This window comes from Bufo gargarizans, chromosome 9 (genome assembly GCF_014858855.1).
Source record: "Bufo gargarizans isolate SCDJY-AF-19 chromosome 9, ASM1485885v1, whole genome shotgun sequence".
NCBI lineage: Eukaryota > Metazoa > Chordata > Amphibia > Anura > Bufonidae > Bufo > Bufo gargarizans.
Window position 1 is genome coordinate 74081460 of NC_058088.1, and position 20068 is coordinate 74101527.

The 20068-nt window shown below is 39.5% G+C and overlaps 1 protein-coding gene across 1 annotated transcript in view; it reads left to right on the forward strand.

Annotated features, from left to right (window-relative positions):
• Positions 1-20068, forward strand: part of AFF2 (AF4/FMR2 family member 2) — a 614371-nt gene that overhangs the window by 402659 nt on the left and 191644 nt on the right. Inside the window, exon 7 of the mRNA XM_044306720.1 lies at positions 6365-6416. Coding sequence (XP_044162655.1) covers positions 6365-6416 — 52 coding nt within the window. The remainder of the gene's footprint in view (positions 1-6364; positions 6417-20068) is intronic.

Genomic DNA, 20068 nt, shown 5'->3' on the forward strand with positions numbered 1-20068 from the left:
TCCCTATCTGACCCTTTGAATTGAAGGTACCATTTTCCTTTAAAGTTCGATATATTCCAGAAACGAAACGCGTAGGGACTCTGAATATATCCACCATCACTAGTTCCCCACACCCGGGTAGCTCTCATCTCTAATAGGGCCATTTCCCCTGTCCCCACAGGGCTACCTAGGGTTCATTAATTAGGGTTAGGTTCCGGACGGGGCCACTCCTTGCGGCAAGAGGACCCCGTATTAGGAGGTTACCTTAGGGATTCATAGGCCAAGTAGGGGACAGACTTTCCCTGCAGCCCTTTGGCACCAAGGTACAACCTACTAGAGGACGCATTCAAGCACAAGAATCTCCTCCTGTGTAGTGGACTATAGGTCCTGATACGTACCACCGGTACGATCTACCCTTTTCTCGCCTACTGGCACACCGTCATAGACCTAATACAGTGTCTGTTTATTGGTCATTTCCACCCCCACCTTCTTCATAGTGTGGTAGTGGACGTGACCTGTAGGTGACCTATTTACGTAGGTCATTTATCGTTGTTTGTCTAGTTTGTCTGGTAGGGGCTAATTCTCCCTATTATGGGATCTTAATTGTCCTAATAAACTCTAGGTTTTAACACGTTACTGCCCCTTTTTTTTCTTTCACATTTCTCTTGTTACAGAGCAGTACACCCCAGGAGGGTGCTTTTGCACCTCCTCCCTTCAGGGACCATCCATTTTATTCTTTCCTGAGGATAGTATCCAAAAAGAAAGCGATGGCAGCATCTCCAGTCCAACAAGGTTTATTAACACGTGGTGCATGAGACAGTACAAAAAGTCCAAAAACTGCAATGTTTCGGCTACATTTTTCAAGCTACTTCTGAAGTGTAAAGCAGGAGTATATAAAATACATTTGATCCCTCCTCCCAATCCAATATGTCAATACAATGCTTAATTACATCATAACAATACCTGTGTCAAGTAAACCCAATCAGTAAAAACCTATTACCTCAAATAGGCTGGCTGCAGCTGGAAGCCCCATATCGCATATAAACATGTTCACTCTGCATCTCTCTGTTCATAATGTGCATGCTCCATGTCATTCTGGACCTGCCCCGAAGCTGATCACATGACCGCAAAGTTCCGGGCCAGGTGACCTCTCAGGCCATGACATATCACAGTCACTTTCCTCCGCGCTGGTCACATGTCCACAGAACTCCATTCACGTGACCCAGCCTGGCACTCACTCGCGAAAGAAGCGTCTCTATCGCCATGGAGACAAGCCATTTCCTCTAATACAACAGGCAGTTCACAGGAGCGATAGCTATAATAGATATACTAGACTATTATTCATTATAGAGCAATCATATAATTTATTAAAGATATAAAAAAAGCACATTAACTTCATATTCACTAAATTTTTGTTGTGCTTGATGGGGGATCCAAATGCAATCCAGCATTCACCTATAAAACACAGATATAAAAATTTGATACAAAATTGAAAAAAAAAACATGTTAAAAACAACTTCAGAAATGAGACCCTATTATACACTGTTATGACTATTATACATTATTCAGTACCACTCACATTAAATTCTATATTCAATCCATATGGTTGTAATGCTTTAAAAGTAACAATCCACTTCAATTCTTTCTTCCTGAGTATGGCTTCCCTATCTCCACCCCTCCTCAATACTCCTACAGAATCAATCACATGGAATCTGAGTTGGTTAATTGAATGTCCACTCTCCACAAAGTGTTTCGCCACCGGTTTGTCAATCATCTTCTTTCTAATAGTACTCTTATGTTTATTTATTCTCTCCCTGATCTCAATAGTCGTCTCACCAACATAAATTAAACGGGGCACTGAATTATATATATCACATTCCTTCATCTACACGTATAGTAACCATTAATCTTGAATGTTTGTCCTGTATATGGATGTCCAAAGGTGTTTCCTTTAATCATATTACCACAGTTACAACAACCCAGACATGGAAAATTACCTAACTTACGTGGGGTCAAATATTGTTTATCCACCTGTGCACCACCCACATCAGATTTCACCAATCTATCTTGTAGATTCGATTGTCTCCTATATGACATCAAGGGTTGTACCTGAAACTCCTTTACCAAAGGTAAACCTTTCTGTAGAATATGCCATTCTTTTCTCAAAATTTGTGCTATTTGACCACTATGGATACCATAAGTAGATACAAATGGAATCCTCCATGTGTCACTAACCCTAGGGTTCACTTGTAAAGTAGTTTCCCTCACTGTATTAATATCATCTTCTCTTGAGATCTCTGCAACAATCTATGCGAATAACCCCTGTTCTTAAACTTACTACACATTTCATCAATTCTCAAAATGGAGCGTTGTTCATCAGATACTATCCGCCTTACTCAAAGTAATTACCTCCATGGAAGGGATTCTATCATTTGCTGTGGATGACAGCTATCATACCTAAGTAGATTGTTTCTATCTGTAGGTTTTTGATACAGGTCAGTTCTAGTCAGTTCAACGAGTCCCTAAGGGTGACATAATGAAGTGTATAGGTGACATAATCTACAAAGCATTTGAAGACGGTGTCATTGATGAGGAACTGGGAGAATATATGAGGGTGGAACACCCCATTACTCTTTTGTTATATACAATTCCAAAGATACACAAACATTTCTGTGACCCCACAGGTAGACCAATTGTTTTGGGGCGGGGCTCAATATTTAGTACCATAGCCATCTTTCTTAACCGACTGTTGCGTGTCTATGCCACAAATGCACCCGAATATATTAGGGATACAGGCCATTTTGTCCAGCAATTTGGGGACATTATGTTACTGGAATGTTTTTATTTTGTGAGTTTTGATGTGGTCTCACTTTAAAAATCAATCGAACATGATCTTGGCTTGAGAGCAGTCGATGTGGCGCTGTCCGGTGCAGGGTTCTCTCCGACTGGTGCACGCTTTGTCCTCCAACTCCTTGAGATGGTCCTCAGGAGGAACTACGTCCTCTTTGGGGATACCTATTACCAACAGAATCGGGGAATGGCCATGGGGTCAAATGTGGCCCCCACTTATGTTAACATCTATATGGCCGAGGTGGAGGACAGACTAGTGTACCAGTTGTCTTTTAAGGAGAGGATCCTGTGCTGGTAGCGCTACATCAATAACATTTTATTTTATTTGGTGTGGTACATTTGAAGAACTTAAAAGTTTCCATTGTCATTTGAATGCAGGGATTCCCAGTTTACAGTTCACAAAGGTAGTATTATGTGAACAATTGCAATTTTTGGATGTTATGGTCTATATGGAAGATGGTCAGATTAGAACTGACTTGTATAAAAAAACTTACAGATAGAAACAATCTACTTAGGTATGATAGCTAGTGACACACAGAGGATTCCATTTGTATCTACTTATGGTATCCATAGTGGTCAAATAGAACACATTTTGAGAAAAGAATGGCATATTCTACAGAAAGGATTGCCTTTGGTAAAGGAGTTTCAGGTACAACCCTTAATGGCATATAGGAGACAATCAAATCTACAAGATAGATTGGTGAAATCTGATGTGGGTGGTGCACAGGTGGATAGACAACGATATTTGGCCCCATGTAAGTTAGGCAATTTTCCATGTCTGGGTTGTTGTAACTGTTGTAATATGATTAACGGAAACACCTTTGGGCATCCATATACTGGACAAACATTCAAGATTAATGGTTACTATATGTGTAGATCAAAGGATGTGATATATATGATTCTGTGCTCCTGTAGTTTAATTTATGTTGGTAAGATGACTATGGAGATCAGGGAGAGAATAAATAAACATAAGAGTACTATTAGAAAGAAGATGATTGACAAACCGGTGGCGAAACACTTTGTGGAGAGTGGACATTCAATTTACCAACTCAGATTCCATGTGATTGATTCTGTAGGAGTATTGAGGAGGGGTGGAGATAGGGAAGCCATACTCAGGAAGAAAGAATTGAAGTGGATTGTTACTTTGAAAGCGTTAAAACCATATGGATTGAATATAGAATTTAATGAGAGTTGTATTGAATAATGTATAATAGTCATAACAGTGTATAATAGGGGTCTCATTTCTGAAGTTGTTTTTAACATGTTTTTTCAATTTTGTATCTAATTTTTATATCTGTGTTTTATAGGTGAATGCTGGATTGCATCTGGATCCCCCATCAAGCACAACATGAATTTAGTGAATATGAAGTTAATGTCCTTTTTTATATATCTTTAATAAATTATATGATTGCTCTATAATGAATAATAGGCTAGGATATCTATTATACCTATCGCTCCTGTGAACTGCCTGTTGTATTACAGGAAATGGGTTGTCTCCATGGCGATAGAGACGCTTCTTTTGCTAGTGAGTGCCAGGCTGGGTCACGTGAATGGAGTTCTGTGGGCATGTGACCAGCAGAGAAGCACGTGACTGTGATATGTCATGGCCTGAGAGGTCACGTGGCCTGGAACTTTGCGGTCATGTGATCAGCTTCGGTACAGGTCTAGAATGACATGGAGCGTGCACATTATGAACAGAGAGACGCGAAGTGAACATGTTTATATGCGATATGGGGCTTCCAGCTGCAGCCAGCTTATTTGAGGTAATAGGTTTTCACTGATTGGGCATTGGTGAGGATATTTTTGACCTACATAGAGCTCATTGGTGGGTTTACCTGACACAGGTGTTGTTATGATGTAATTAAGCATTGTATTGGCATATTGGATTGGGAGGAGGGATTAAATGTGCTTTATATACTCCTGCTTTACACTTCAGAAGTAGCTTAAAAAAGTCTACCATGTAGCCAAAACGTTGCTCTTTTTGGACCTTTTCTACTGTCTCATGCACCACGTGTGAATAAACCTTGTTGGACTGGAGATGCTGCCATCGCTTTCTTTTTGGATACTGTCATATTGACCCTTATGGATACAGGGCTTTGGATGGGCTGATGCATTCCTGAAGTTCCACACAAAGGTACTGTTGTGTTGCTCTATATTACATATTGTCTTTCCTGAGGATAGGTCATCAATCTTAAAATCCCGGAAAACCCCTCTAAAGGAAATTTCTCAAGGAAATAATTTTCTGCCAGTTAAAACCAGACAGAGGCACTTAATCCTTTTTTTATCTGTTTTTATTTTCTGATTGTAGATTTTTTAAATTCTATTTCTCTATCTATTGAACATAATGGAGGTGGCCATCTCTATTGAGCTGCTCTTAACAGCATTTAAATATATATTTTACAGCAGCCAACTCATGGGCAATCAACTCAATGAACAGGAGGGGACCTCATTGACTTCTATGGGAGAGTTTTTTAGGCATGCTCTGTGACTTGTGTATAGGTCAGCAGTGAGTAGATGAGCTATGATATCACCTATCATGAATGGTCGATCCAGTGTTATCTACATATAACTGATAGCTTTCATTCTAATATTGCCTGTTATGATAAGCAGATAACTTCAGTAAAGTGATCTGAAGAGACCAAGAATTGGCACATTTTTTGGCTCAATGCCTCGATTAGACTACCCAATTGTCAGGCAGATTATCAGGAATGAACGTTGCTATCAACAGATAAAATGACCTAAATGTTTGTTTATCAGGAGAAGTGATTCTTGGTGCAGAAACCTCAGTCACCATTTATGGGAAGCAGATCAAGCTGCCTAAATAGTACTCTGCTTCCCAGAAACAATGCTATATGAGGATAAGCAATAGTAGTACCCATAGCTCGTCCTCATACTGTGGAGGTGGTCACTCCTTATAAATACAGCTCTTCACCTCCACTAACTAGTAGGAAATTGTTGGGAAGGAACACTTTCTTCCCAATAATTATCTACTCATTGGTGCAGTGTAAATGTGCCTTAGTGACCAGCGTGAAAACTTAAGGATTGCATGGGTCTTTTTTTATTCAGACATTGGCATGGGAAATTTAAAATAATCACTAAAAATTATTTAAAATTTGTTAACATAAAAATTTGATTTCAATAGGTCATTATCTGATCACACGTTCCCTTAAGTTGAGAATAAAAGTAATAGTTTGGCAGACAGAACTAATAGCCCTCTACCCACTCTGCTAGCCATGGTCCTCCAGAGTACCCTGTTTGTTGAATTTTTATCCCCTAGTTTTACTTTTTGGAAAATCAGACCTGTTGGCCTGATAACATTATAAAATGGAGGGTATAATCAGGAGGCAAAAGTAAGGAGCTTGATGTTCCTGCATCTCTTATGCCACTATTTCTATGTGTGAATATTTTAAGTAATTGCCATGTATTCAACTTTCTATTAGAAAAGTAAAATGTTTTACTATCCTATTTTTTACTATACTTTACTAAACTACTGTTCTAGCCATTCCTAACATATTTTGTTTCTTTTTGTCCATAGAACGATGTGAAGTCACAAACAAACCTGCTGTGAAATCCATCCCACAAAAGTCGTAAGTTACTTAGTTATCATAGTGAGACCTGGTTTACACAACACAGTCGTCACTTTTTTATTTGCAGTCTTTTTATGGATCATTTAACTTTTGAAAAAGAATATGTGGTCAACAAATATTTTTTCCTCTCTCCTAATCTGCTATGGCAAAGTATTTGCCAGACGTGTGCACAATGTGTCATGTTTGTTAACACTTGTTACACATGCCTTAATAATTTTATAAAGTATATAAAATAAACATGACAAAAAAAGTGCACCAAAATGTAGGTCCACCATTGATGGGAAGATGTGTGTCGAACATGTCTCGCAAGTTACACCAAATTGACAGCCTAATGCCCCCCCCCCCCCTTTTAATATTATTGCATATTTTACATGGCATTAGCTTTCTAAACATAGAAAATGTACATGTGGAATGAATGCACTGAGTAATAGGATTTGACCATTAGCTGAATAATCTCTAATCCTTGAAAACACTCGTTGTGGTAGCAGATAATCACCATGTGACACATCAAGTCTGCTAATCTTAATTATTAACAGGGAGCACGGATATGCCACAGCTGATTACAGTATCATTTGCAAATTCTTGTCATTCAGCCCTGCTGTTTTGTGCACATTATTTCTACACTTGTGATGGAGAATATTTAAGATTTTTTTGAGATCTCTTTCTTTTGTACCACAATGATCTCTACATTCATGTCTTTCTTCCTCCTTGATTGTTTGAAATTAGTCAAAAACAAATGGTAACGGGCATGCCCCCAACTCAGATTAACTCTGACATTTTGTCTGTGTGAATATATTTGAAGAGTGTGCAGGCTATTTCATCCATTCTCTGGACTAACTGAAGAGCAGGGCATTCCAGGGAGGATGGTTTTGGTGGCATTCCAGACAAAACTACTTTATGATGCATTCAAAAGATACTGTTTAATAGCAAAATTAGCTCTGCGTCACAGGTGGATGCATAATCATCCTTTTACTTGCTCTTTTATTTAATGAAAAAATGAAATGGCTGCATGTTACTGGGCTGCAGAGGAGAAGGGGCCAAAAAAGATTAAATTCTCTGATTTCACCCTACAGCTATTGACAAAATTGTTTTTACCCACTTAGTGACCTCCAATCCTCCTTTTCACGGTGGTGACTAAGGGGCCTTAGGCTAGGCCACCAACTTTTTTTCATCAGCCTAGTCTAAGTGCTGTATGAGTCTACCGTGCTGCAAAAAGCAGGAGCTCAGCTTTCTTGGCACCCAAGCACTTGCTCTAACAACTAGGATTGGCAAAATTGCCAATCCTGGACATTAAACTCCTTGCATGTTGTGGTGAATATTGACCTCAACACTTAACCTGTTTAAGAGGTAGGGGGCTCCCTCTGTCAGCGAACAGAATGGCCGTTAATGAGATTGCGGGGTGACGATGTCTGTACATAGCAGCCGGGGGTCCAATGAAGGCCTACTGGCCTTCATTTTTTCTATGCATATTAGGCCATGCCAGAGGCCTAAGAGACTGCCTGTCAATTTCTACTTACAACATAGTACACTTTACTACATAAGAAATACAGTATAGTACAGTGTATTATAGAAGTAATCGGAGGAACCCTAACCCAAAGTCACCTTGTGGTATTAACAAGTGTAAAATAAAGAATTAAAGTTTTATTTTTTTTAAAATCCCTAAATTTAGAAAACACAACTAAGCACACACCTTTTTCCAAAGAAAAAATGCAATGGAAAAATTGTAAAAAAAATAATCAGAATCCCTTCATATATTTGGTATCACTGCATACATAACAACCTGGACTGTATAATTATCATGTAACTAGCAGAAGGACACGGCTTCGCATGGGTATATTTCATTTTATGTTTCCGTGTGTATTAAAAAGATATCAAGTTTCCCCCATAACAGTGACCTCTACAGTACCCGCCCCTTTAACAATGACCTCCCGAGTGGCCTCCCCTTTAACATTGACTTCCACAGTGGCCGCCCCTTTAACATTGACCTCCACAGTGCCTTCCCCTTTAACAATGAACTTCACAGTGCCCACCCCTTTAATATTGCCTGCCCCTTTAACAGTGACCTTCACAGTGCCTGCCCCTTTAACAGTGATTCCACAATGCCCGCCCCTTTAACTGAGACCTCCACAGTGCCTGCCCCTTTAAAAATGACTTTCACAGTGACCACCCCTTTAACAGTGACTTTCACAGTGACCGCCCCTTTAACAGTGACTTTCACAGTGGCCGCCCCTTTAACAGTGACTTTCACAGTGATTGCCCCTTTAACAGTGACTTTCACAGTGACCGCCCCTTTAACTGTGACTTTCACCATTACCACTCCTTTAACAGTGACTTTCACAGTGACCGCCCCTTTAACAGTGACTTTCACAGTCACCGCCCCTTTAACAGTGACTTTAACAGTGACCGCCCCTTTAACAGTGACTTTCACAGTTATTGCCCCTTTAACAGTGACTTTCACAGTGACCGCCCCTTTAACAGTGACTTTCACAGTGACCGCCCCTTTAACCGTGACTTTCACCATTACCACTCCTTTAACAGTGACTTTCACAGTGACCGCCCCTTTAACAGTGACTTTCACAGTCACCGCCCCTTTAACAGTGACTTTAACAGTGACCGCCCCTTTAACAGTGACTTTCACAGTGACCGCCCCTTTAACAGTGACTTTCACAGTCACCGCCCCTTTAACAGTGACTTTAACAGTGACCGCCCCTTTAACAGTGACTTCACAGTGATCTCCCCTTTAACAGTGACCTCCCCTTTAACAGTGACTTTCACAGTAGCCGCCCCTTTAACAGTGACTTTCAAAGTGACAGCCCCTTTAACAGTGACTTTCACAGTGACCGCCCCTATAACAGGGACCTTCATAGAGCTTGCCCCTTTAATAACAGTGACCTCCACAGTGCCCGCCCATTTAATTACAGTGACCTCCAGTGTGCCCACCCCTTTAATAACCGTGACCTCCACTATGCCCGCCCCTTTAAAAACATTGACCTCCACAGTACCGGTCCCTTTAATCAGTAAAGGAAAATGGCTGAGTTGTTATGGAAACCTGGAGTAAAACTGTGTTTTACTCCAGAACATCTGCTGTACCTGTGTGCCAAATTTGGTGAAGATCGGTCCAGTCATTTAGTCACTCATAAAGAACGCCCAGACAGACATCTAAACAGACAGACAGACAAAAACAAATTTTTATATATATATATAAGAGATATATCATGCACAATGAAACCATTAAAAAAAAGTATGCCAGGGTTCAGTTTTTTGCTTATTCACTATAAAAAATGGAATAAAAGGCAATCAAAACATTGTACAGTATGTACCTCAACATGATACCAATGAAAACTACAAATTCTCCCACATAAATCCAGCTCTCACACTGTTCCATAGGAAAAATAAAAAGCTATGGGTCTTATTTTATGCCATAAAAACTAAAACATGTCCTTCAAAATAGAAGTCGTCATGTGGCTATAAATATGGAAAAATAAAGAAGTTATAATTCGTGGAATGCAGCAAGAAAAAAAAAAAGAAAAAAAAATGCTTGGTCACTAAGGTGCAAAACAGACTGGTCATTAGGCAGTTTCCATACCTCCTGCTTGGCCACTGCCTGCATTCTGCACATATCACTGCTATTACACAGATCTACTGAAGGGAGCAGAAAACTCTCACTATTACCAATATTATATGCAGGGATGGGAAGACCAAGAATAGCTATTGGCTACAATTAGAGAAAGGGTTAATTTGGACAATATTTCCTCTACAGCCTAATAATATACAGATATTTTATTTACTGTGGTGTTAAAGGGCACTTCCATCAGAAAGGTGCATTTTTTTAGACTTTTGGCAGTATTATGCCATTAAAGTTAAATACAAAATAATGTTCTTCCTTCAGTCAGCATAGAGAGATAAAACTTAATACTTAACATCTTTCCCTCACATCATCAGTAATCTGCAAGTTAATCCTGATTTAAAAAGTCGGTGTAGAATTAGGATGACAGTATGACAGCTCTGTTCTTCTCTTGATAGGTCTAGATAAAGATGCCCACAAAAGACCATTGCACTGATCAATGTAATGTGTGATGCACTAATTGAGTCACTCACCCCCTTCCCTCTCTGGGTGCAGTGAATGGTCTGTCCAAAGGCTCATGCACACAAACGTGTGCTAGTTTCCACAGATGAATGGGTCCGTGAGCTGTCCACACCGCAAAAAAATAGAACGGGTGCACAAACAGCCAGGGTCCATCGTGGACCTGCTGTTTGCAGGCCACAATACGGGCTCGGCCAGCACACATTCCTGTGCATGAGCCCTAAAGCTGGAATTACACAAGGGGACTGAGTGACCAATTGTCAGGAAGGAAGTGTTCCTTCCCAACAGTCAGCTGCTCGTTCTGTGAAGGAGACCACTGCATTTAAATGCAACAATCTCCTTCACTGTATGAGGACGAAGGATTGCTATTGTGATCCCTCATACAGAATCATGGTTTCTGAGCAGCAGATCGCTGTTTAGACATGAACCACAGGATCACCTGATGAACGAGTGTTTCACTCCTTCATTGGGTGATCTGCGGCACATATACATGGCCAGATTGTTGGGAACGACCATTCCTGCAAACGGTTGGAGGGGATAATCTGCCCAATTCTTGGGCCATGTAAATGCACCCTAAGAAAGTCAAGTAAGGGCTCTTTCACACTTGCGTTGGCCGGATCCGGCGTGTACTCCATTTGCCAGAATTACACGCCGGATCCGGAAAAACGCAAGTGAACTAAAAGCATTTGAAGACGGATCAGTCTTCAAAATGCGTTTAGTGTTACTATGGCAGCCAGGACGCTATTAAAGTCCTGGTTGCCATAGTAGGAGCGGGGAGCGGGGGAGCGGTATACTTACCATCCGTGCGGCTCCCGGGGATCTCCAGAATGACGTCAGAGCGCCCCATGCGCATGGATGACGTGTCCATGCGATCACGTCATCCATGCGCATGGGGCGCCCTGACGTCACTCTGAAGTGCCCCGGGAGCTGCACGGACGGTAAGTATACTGCTCCCCCGCTCCCCACTACACTTTACCATAGCAAACAGGACTTTAGCGTCCCGGCAGCCATGGTAACCATTCAGAAAAAGCTAAACGTCGGATCCGGTAATGCGCCGAAACGACGTTTAGCTTAAGGCCGAGTCCGGATTAATGCCTTTCAATGGGCATTAATTCCGGATCCGGCCTTGCGGCAAGTGTTCAGGATTTTTGGCCGGAGCAAAAAGCGCAGCATGCTGCGGTATTTTTTCCGGCCAAAAAACGTTCTGGTCCGGAACTGAAGACATCCTGATGCATCCTGAACGGATTTCACTCCATTCAGAATGCATGGGGATAATCCTGATCAGGATTCTTCCGGCATAGAGCCCCGACGACGGAACTCTATGCCGGAAGACAAGAACGCAGGTGTGAAAGAGCCCTTAGATTGTTTGCTCTGCTAAAAGTCCAAAACAAATAAAAAGTCAGGACAGGAAGTTGAAGACACGGAGTGACTTCACAACTTACATCCAGAAAACCATCCATCTATTTGTTTTTTTTATAATAAAAAAGGACCTTAAATAGACAGAGCACCTGAGAAACTTACATTTGAGGGACCAAAGTGAAAGAGCTAACAGTAATAACAAATTCTGAAAATGTATCTAGTAATTATTAATTAATTAACTATTAATTCCAAGCAGTATACCATTATCAGACTATATTCGCCAATATTTACTAAACCTAAAAATGGCGTAAACTCAGATAGGCTGTCTAGACCTACACCAGATTTACAGTGGCTCAGCATGGATGATGTGGTACAGGGATAGACACCTTTCTTCTTACTCTGTACCAACTATTTGTTGTCTTACTTTGAAATAGATTTTTATGCCAGAATGGTGTTGCTTTTTTGGCACAAAATGGGGCATCATAGGTCTCGCCCCCTCTACTGTGAAGCTACACCCCTTCCTACTAAGTTGCTGAGTATGTTGTAAAAGAGTGTAGAAACCCTATATGCAACAAATTGAGCCAATTTGCACTACTTTTTAGACAGATTTTTGGTGCAGGAACGTACATTTGAGCCATTGTTTCCAAGATCTGTTGTGGATAAAAGCACGGTATACACTGATGAGAGTGAATTTTTCTTATTCCTTGCTGTGAATCATAAAGAACCTATATGTGTCTGCACTGTATCATCCACTTGAACGCAGCACTGAAGCATGGTAATATATTACACTACTATCAGATTGCTGGTTTCATGACCAGTCCTTCCATAACCGCCGATGATGGATTTCACACATGAAAGATCCCAGCAACAATGAAGTGACTTTTATTGCCTGGAAAATGATGATCTGTTGCATTACAGTTTCACAGACAAGAAAATATATACCAATTCATGCACACTGTCTATGTAAATCAAACAGAATATGAAGGCAAATAATACCACACAAAGAGGAATTATAGATGCATCTGAATACAACAGGCTTGTATAAAAATACTGAGATTTTAGATAGCAGCAAAGATGAAGGTGATGATAAGGATTGTGGAGAGAATTAAATTTGACTGCACAATGTCTTTCACAGCCCATTTGTACTATATTGCCGATTCATCCATAAAACACTACTAGAAAATGTAAAAAGAACACCTGGAAAACTAAACGCGATTGAGATGAGCATATAATATAAACTGCTAAGTGGCGCTTGATCAATGATCACACAACCATGGTGTTGCACCCTTTATTTTAGGTTCATCAGTCGGGTATACATTGAGGAAAGGGTCACAATAAAACTGGGTGGTATTGTTGATTGCTGTGATACAAGCTCTGGCATGGTAACAGTCATACAGATGCTGGATATCCTTCTATGGTATGTCATTCCAAGCTCTTTCAACTTAGACCCATAGTTAATCCTAGGTGGTGGTTATTTGCTGTATATTGGAGATCCGTCGTCCCATCCAGTCCCAGACATTCTCGATGGGGGAGAGATCTGACCATCATGGTGGCCAGGGGAGCTGCTTGATACCCTGGCGAGCATGTTGTGTAGCCCAGACAGTGTGTGGGCAGACATTATCTTGTTGGAGCTCTTGTTGGTCAAAAATGGCAGTAGAACTAGATCCACAATGTCCTGCCTGGACATACAAAAGGCTGTCAATTTTCTTCATGAATATCAGACTGAAATGGCCGTCATAGCTAAGTGTGCAGCATACCATGACAGCGGATGTTGGTCCTATATGTCTCCACACTATGCATGATGGCAGTAGGTGTTCTCCAGCCCTCTTGCGAACTCTGATGTGGCCATCAATGGCAAACAATAGTGTTCAGTGATGAAAGCAGGGTCTGCCTTGGCACTAATGATGACTTTACAACTTTCACAGGAGGACTGGAGAGTGCCTACTGTCCTCATGCACAGTGCAGAGACACACAGGACTGACTCAAGGTGTCATGATGTGTTGTGCCATTAGTTATACTTCAAAGATTATGAACAAGACAGCACTACTCACTGAATCCTTCCAGCTTTTCGGTTTCGTGGCGGTGCCCACAGCATTGAGTCCTGGCCTCCTGAACTCCTTAATGACATGCAATACTATGCAAAACTGCAACACTCCAATGTCATAGAAAACGTCACCTTTATTTCACTGAAAATCAGTGACATTTCGACCTGTTAGGTCTTTATCAAGCTTGATAAAGACCTAACAGGTCAAAACATCGCTGATTTCGGTGAAATAAAGGTGAAGTTTTCTATGACATTGGAGTGTTGCAGTTTTCCTAGTATTCTGCCATTAGTTCCCATGGCTGTTCCCATGGCTGATTCTTTCATCTCTACTCCTAATTTTGTGTATGTCTGTATGTATTAAAGAGGTTGTGCAGGGATAGATCATCAATATCTGATTAGCGGGAGATCGGAGGATAGGTCATCAATATAAAACCCCTGCACAATCCCTTAAGTGCTACCTCTAGTTAACATGAGAATACTTTTATATATATAATATTTCTAGGTGAGAGGCTTCTGTGATTTCCCTTATCCATAAATATTTGTTTTGACATTGTGCCTAGGGATCAGCCATGTATTGCTTTGAAGCCTGGTGAGAGCACTTGTTAACCTACAAACAGTTCATCTAAGCCCATTAAACAGGTTTTGTTACAAGCTATATTACACTGATCTCCTTACCGTAATCTTCACCATACAGAATCCCTGCAGCCGGATTTCTTTTATATGTTAATTTTCAGATATTTTACTGATTGTATGCAGATCATTATGCAAACTGGTGACAGTTTTGTAACCTTAGGATGTTCCCAAGACACTTCTCTGGTACTTCTTGTGAAGTCCTGACAGTAAAAGTCTCATGTATTCACATGCAAATTATTTGGGCACAGGCATTTTATTAAGACTAAAAAGTGTATATTCCATTCAAAGAGGTTGAGACCTGTGTAAAATCCTACTGGGGTATTTTTTACATCACACCCATTAAACCCATCTTTGTTATATTACTAAAGATGTATCTATCCTTACCTCAGCGTGAATTAGGTTACGGACTACAGTTTCTCATGAAACCAAATATATACAATATCATGACATACTAGAAAAGCACTTAACAGGTTGAAATATGCATCACAAGCAATTGCTGGCCACACATAGACACATATAGCATAGACATCTTATGGTATAGTATTGTGATATCACGTTTTGAAAATCTGGGCATCTCGTCACACATATATTAGGTCATGTCCAGCCAAGGGGTAATATATAAATCTTTCCTATATAATTCTCTTGTGTTTAACGTCCAATTCTAGCTTTAGTAAAAATATGAATAAAAAAAAATAAACCAATATGGGCATAATTTGAAATAAGGGTACCTTATTAAAGTCAATGGGAAACAAAACTGTAAAAAAAAAAAAAATTCAATTGGTCTTTATTAAAAATATTGAGCCGTTCGATCACAAAGGCATAACTGTTTTTCTACCTGTGTGGATGGTACTTTCACTTTCCCTTTGTTCCCATCATCTAATAACCCTTATGTCTAACTTACTAAGAGGTCATAAACACTTATTTAAGCCACATTCTTATCAGTAAGATAAGAAATGAACTATAATGTGTGTTTATAAGGTCAGAAAGCAGAGATAAGGAACCTGTCAGCTCCCCAACTGATGGAAATGAGTGAAAATCCAGAGGCTGCTGCTAGAGCATTTTAGCTATGTACAGAAAAAAGGGCTCCATAATTTTAATAAAGACCAATTAAAAATGATTTTTAGCTCAATATGAGTAACATGAAATAATAAAAAAAACAATTGCCACCAAAGGTGCACATAGCCTTTAATATTTAACCCCTCAGTAAATTATAACAAGCCACAATCAAACCACAAAGAAAATTTCAGGTGTCTACAACATGACCTAAGAGAAAGCCCCTGTGGTTGTTATGGAGGCTGTTAATAAGGGGGCACAGCTCAATCTTCCTCTCCCTGGTCTGTGTGAGAACAGGCTGCAGTAACCTGCCTGAAGCTTACACCAACCATGTCACTTCAAAAAGTTAAGATGAAGAGTAGTTATGGAGTACTCTTCCTGTAATTATAATTTCTGATATAGATCCACTTATATGAATATTAGGCCCATTTACACATCATAGAATGGTCATTTGAAGCCTCTTGGTGGAGCTTCATCGCAAAAAAAATTGAAAACATGTTTGATATTGAGTTTTGGGTCACTTTTTCATTACAAAAACAATTATGCTTAACATTTATAGAACTCTTTTAATGGAAAGATGTGTGTTAACAAATGTTAACTTTGATGTCTAGTTGAATTACTAAAAATATGGATACACATTTGATCCAAATTTTTGGAAAATTAGTTTAGAATTGATTTGCTCATCTTTTGTCAATACCCAACATGCTCCCTTGGGCCTAGGCCTAACAATGCCACTGAAGCTCCAGCTTTCTTCTTATGGGTTTGTATGGATCCATGAGAAAAATAATCTCTGCCTCGTGTAAAATCAGACACAATGGGCTCACTGCAGTGTGTATAAGTCCTTACAGCAGTCTGCAGCCCATTTACCACTAGATATAGTTGAAGTCATGTAAATCGGTAAATATATAGGCTTGATTTCCCAATGTCAGTTGTTAGTTGTATATCACAGACCTTGTGATTTTTTATATTATTTCGTACTTTCACATCGATAGTTGCAACACAATCTCTTGTAATTAATCTTAGGAACTGTCTTATGTGAAAGTATTCTTAAAATAAGTTCATTTTAAGTGGGACCGACAGGTTTGGCAATATTGTATTCAATCTTACCGTGGTACTGTAATTGGAACTTGGAAAATGAAGCTTTTCCTTGCAGTTTTATGAAATGTAACACTGCTCTGCAGCAGTGAACTTTACCGTGAGGTTGTTCAATGAGGAGAACCTAATTGAAAAGATATGTGTTAAGTTAAACATCTTTACTGAACATTTCACTAAACGTCAGTGGATATTATGTTTTTTGGGAATGATGGGATTTTATACCCAAATTTTGCATTGCGAGCATGATTTATCGTAAGTAGTGAATTTATTCATTTGTACAGTATAAAACCAGGACATCTGTGAAACCGAGTAAAATGAGAGTAAAAAGTACATTTGAGGATAACATAGGAAAAAAAAACTGTATATTCATTTTCTTCTCAGTAAGGATCAGCATCCTAACTCCCTCTCCAAAATTTTACTAACCTGTTGACTGCTGAGGTGGAGTCTTCAGTCCTTTTTCATATATATATATATATATATATATATATATATATATATAATTTCTTGCATTGAGTTGTACTATGGTCTATTCAGTGATCAATAGATAGATAGATATGAACAGTAGATGCATTGTACATAGACCACTCAAAGTTACTGTGAAAGGTGTCTCCTAAAATAGTGATCCTTGTGAAAGATGTCATTGTAGACCGTTAGATCAATGTTTTCCAGTCATGAAAAGGTCTCTTTCACAAGTTCTCATAAGATGAACAGGACCTAGGAAAATGTAACGTGATACTTCCTTCATTTAAGAATAATAATAATAATCCTTATTTATTTAGCACCAACATATTTCACAATTTTACATGGCATCATTGCTGGGCAGGTTATCGAGAACGAAGGTTCCTGTGTATCTTTGACATCTAAATGTGTCTCCAATCACTCACTGAACGAGCATAACTCCAATTAAACAGTGCAGCTCTATGATGACGAGTGATCACAATAGTGAGCTCTTGTCCCCACACAGCGGTCTCCTTCACTGAACGTCGAATGTCGGGAAGGAATGCCTCCCTTCTGTCAACCAGCTGTTGAATCAGAGCATCTAAACCTGCCTTTTGGTGTGTGAGACGTTTACAAAACTATTATTAAATACATTAAAGATTATATATATATATATATATATATATATATATGTATATATATATGTATATATATATATATATATATGTAGAGAATCGGACAGCACTCCAAGACTTGAAAAAAGTAGAAATCCTTATTCACCCATGTGAAAAATAATTGCAACGTTTCAGCTCACAACTGAGCCTTTCTCAAGGCTTGAGAAAGGCTTAGTTGTGAGCTGAAACGTTGCAATTATTTTTCACATGGGTGAATAAAGATTTCTACTTTTTTCAAGTCTTGGAGTGCTGTCCGATTCTCTACATATATAAGAAGGTGAAAGCTCATTCCTTTGGACACAGCACCTGAGCCAACAGACTGGTGCCGCCAAATCCCTTTTTCTGTTTTATATATATATATATATATATATATATATATATACATATGTACACAGAAAAGATAACATTAGGAGTAAAGTCACCTAGGCTGTGAACAAATGAGCAAGTTCCCCATTGACCAATTTCAAACATTTCATATGTTATACAAGGAGAGGAGGTAGTGACAAGGCAAAAAAAAAATATTATACTCACCTCATTCACTTGATTGCGGAGAGGCCGTCCACTCCCGTCTTGATTGAAGAGCAGATGGCCTCTCGGTAATCAAGTAGTTAAGGTGATTATAATATTTTTTAACCCCGGATTAACCCCCTTAGCACCTGAATGTGAGTCTCAGATGCCGCAATAAGCGTTGATCTGTGGGGTTAAATGACAAGGGGCGGCGCGATTGCCACTCCCATCATTGCGCCCAATCCTTACAATGAAAAGCAACTTGCAATGATGTAATTCGTAATTAATTCAATTTCTTGACGAAGTTTGGCAAATCGAATTTTTCAAAACTTCGCTTGTCTCTAGTCTTTTGTATGAATTATTACTTACTTAAATGGGTAATGAATTGTGCTGCTACAAGTCTAAATTTTTGGACTCACTGATTAGAGAGGCGGTTCTCTTTTTCTGGAAGATATCTATTTGCATATTATTTTCCCATAAAGCATTGCCATTGCCACTAAGTCTTCAGACACAGTTGGTTCCCTTAAGGAGAGCCAAGACCTCCCCATAGCTATGAATAATTGAATACTTTATGGAAGGACTTAGTTTAACCTTTGGAGATATATATCAAACGTAGTGATGGCCGAACATCGACCAGGACGGTTTGCGAATACGATCGTACGAACAAGATCAAATGTTCACGAAACCGTAAGTTCGCAACGGGCCCCATTCACTTTAATTGCAGGTGAACCTGAAAAACCTTCAGCTCATATTTGCAGCCAACAAATACTTAGTAGAAGTGCACAAATAGTCCCACAACATGGACAGTGACATACTAGAGGGGGGTCAATGACAAAAATTCCAACAAAAAATATGTATCTTAATCAGGGGACATTTTTATGGTTCTTAAAGGGAAATTCTCTGAAATGTGCCCTGTTGGAGCCTAGAAAATTTTTATTTTAGGCCACGGGAGTACGGGCCTTAAAAATTAGGCATTCACCTGACATAAAATAAATTCTGATTATGTGGCTCGAAGTACAATATGCGGTCAACGGATAAAAATTTTACTGTAGGCCACTGGACTACAGGCCCCAAACATTAGGCAATCACCGGACAGAAAAGATCAAGTGATTATGTGGCCGGAGGTATATTACACGGTCAATGGATATCAATTTTATTGCAGGCCAGTACAAATACAGGTCAAATACATATGTTTAAAAGAATTTAAAATATAAAATTGGATTCCCCCTCTTGAAAAAAGCCCTAATGATAACACATGGTCGTCACTGGTGTTGAATTCCTCTGAGGCCCCAACAGTTATTCATTCACCATACAGAAAAGAACAAGTAAGTATGTAGCTGGAGGTAGATTACACAGTCATTAGATATCAATTTTACAGTAGGCCTAGTGTACTACAGGCCCCAAAAAGTATGCATTCACTGTACAGAAAAGAACAGGTAAGTATGTGGCTGGAGGGAGATTACACGGTCATTGGATATCAATTTTAAAGTAGGCCAGTGGACTACAGGCCCCAAAAATTATGGATTCAGCGGACAGAAAAGAAAAAGTATGTATGCGGCTGGAGGTAGATTGCACGGTCATTGGATATCAATTTTACAGCAGGCCTGTGGAATACAGGCCCCTAAAATTATGCATTCAGGGAACAGACAAGAACAAGTAAGTATGTGGCTGGAGGTAGATTACACAGTCATTGAACATAAATTTTACAGTAGGCCAGTGGACTACAGGCCACGAAAATTATGCATTCAGTGTACAGAAAAGAACA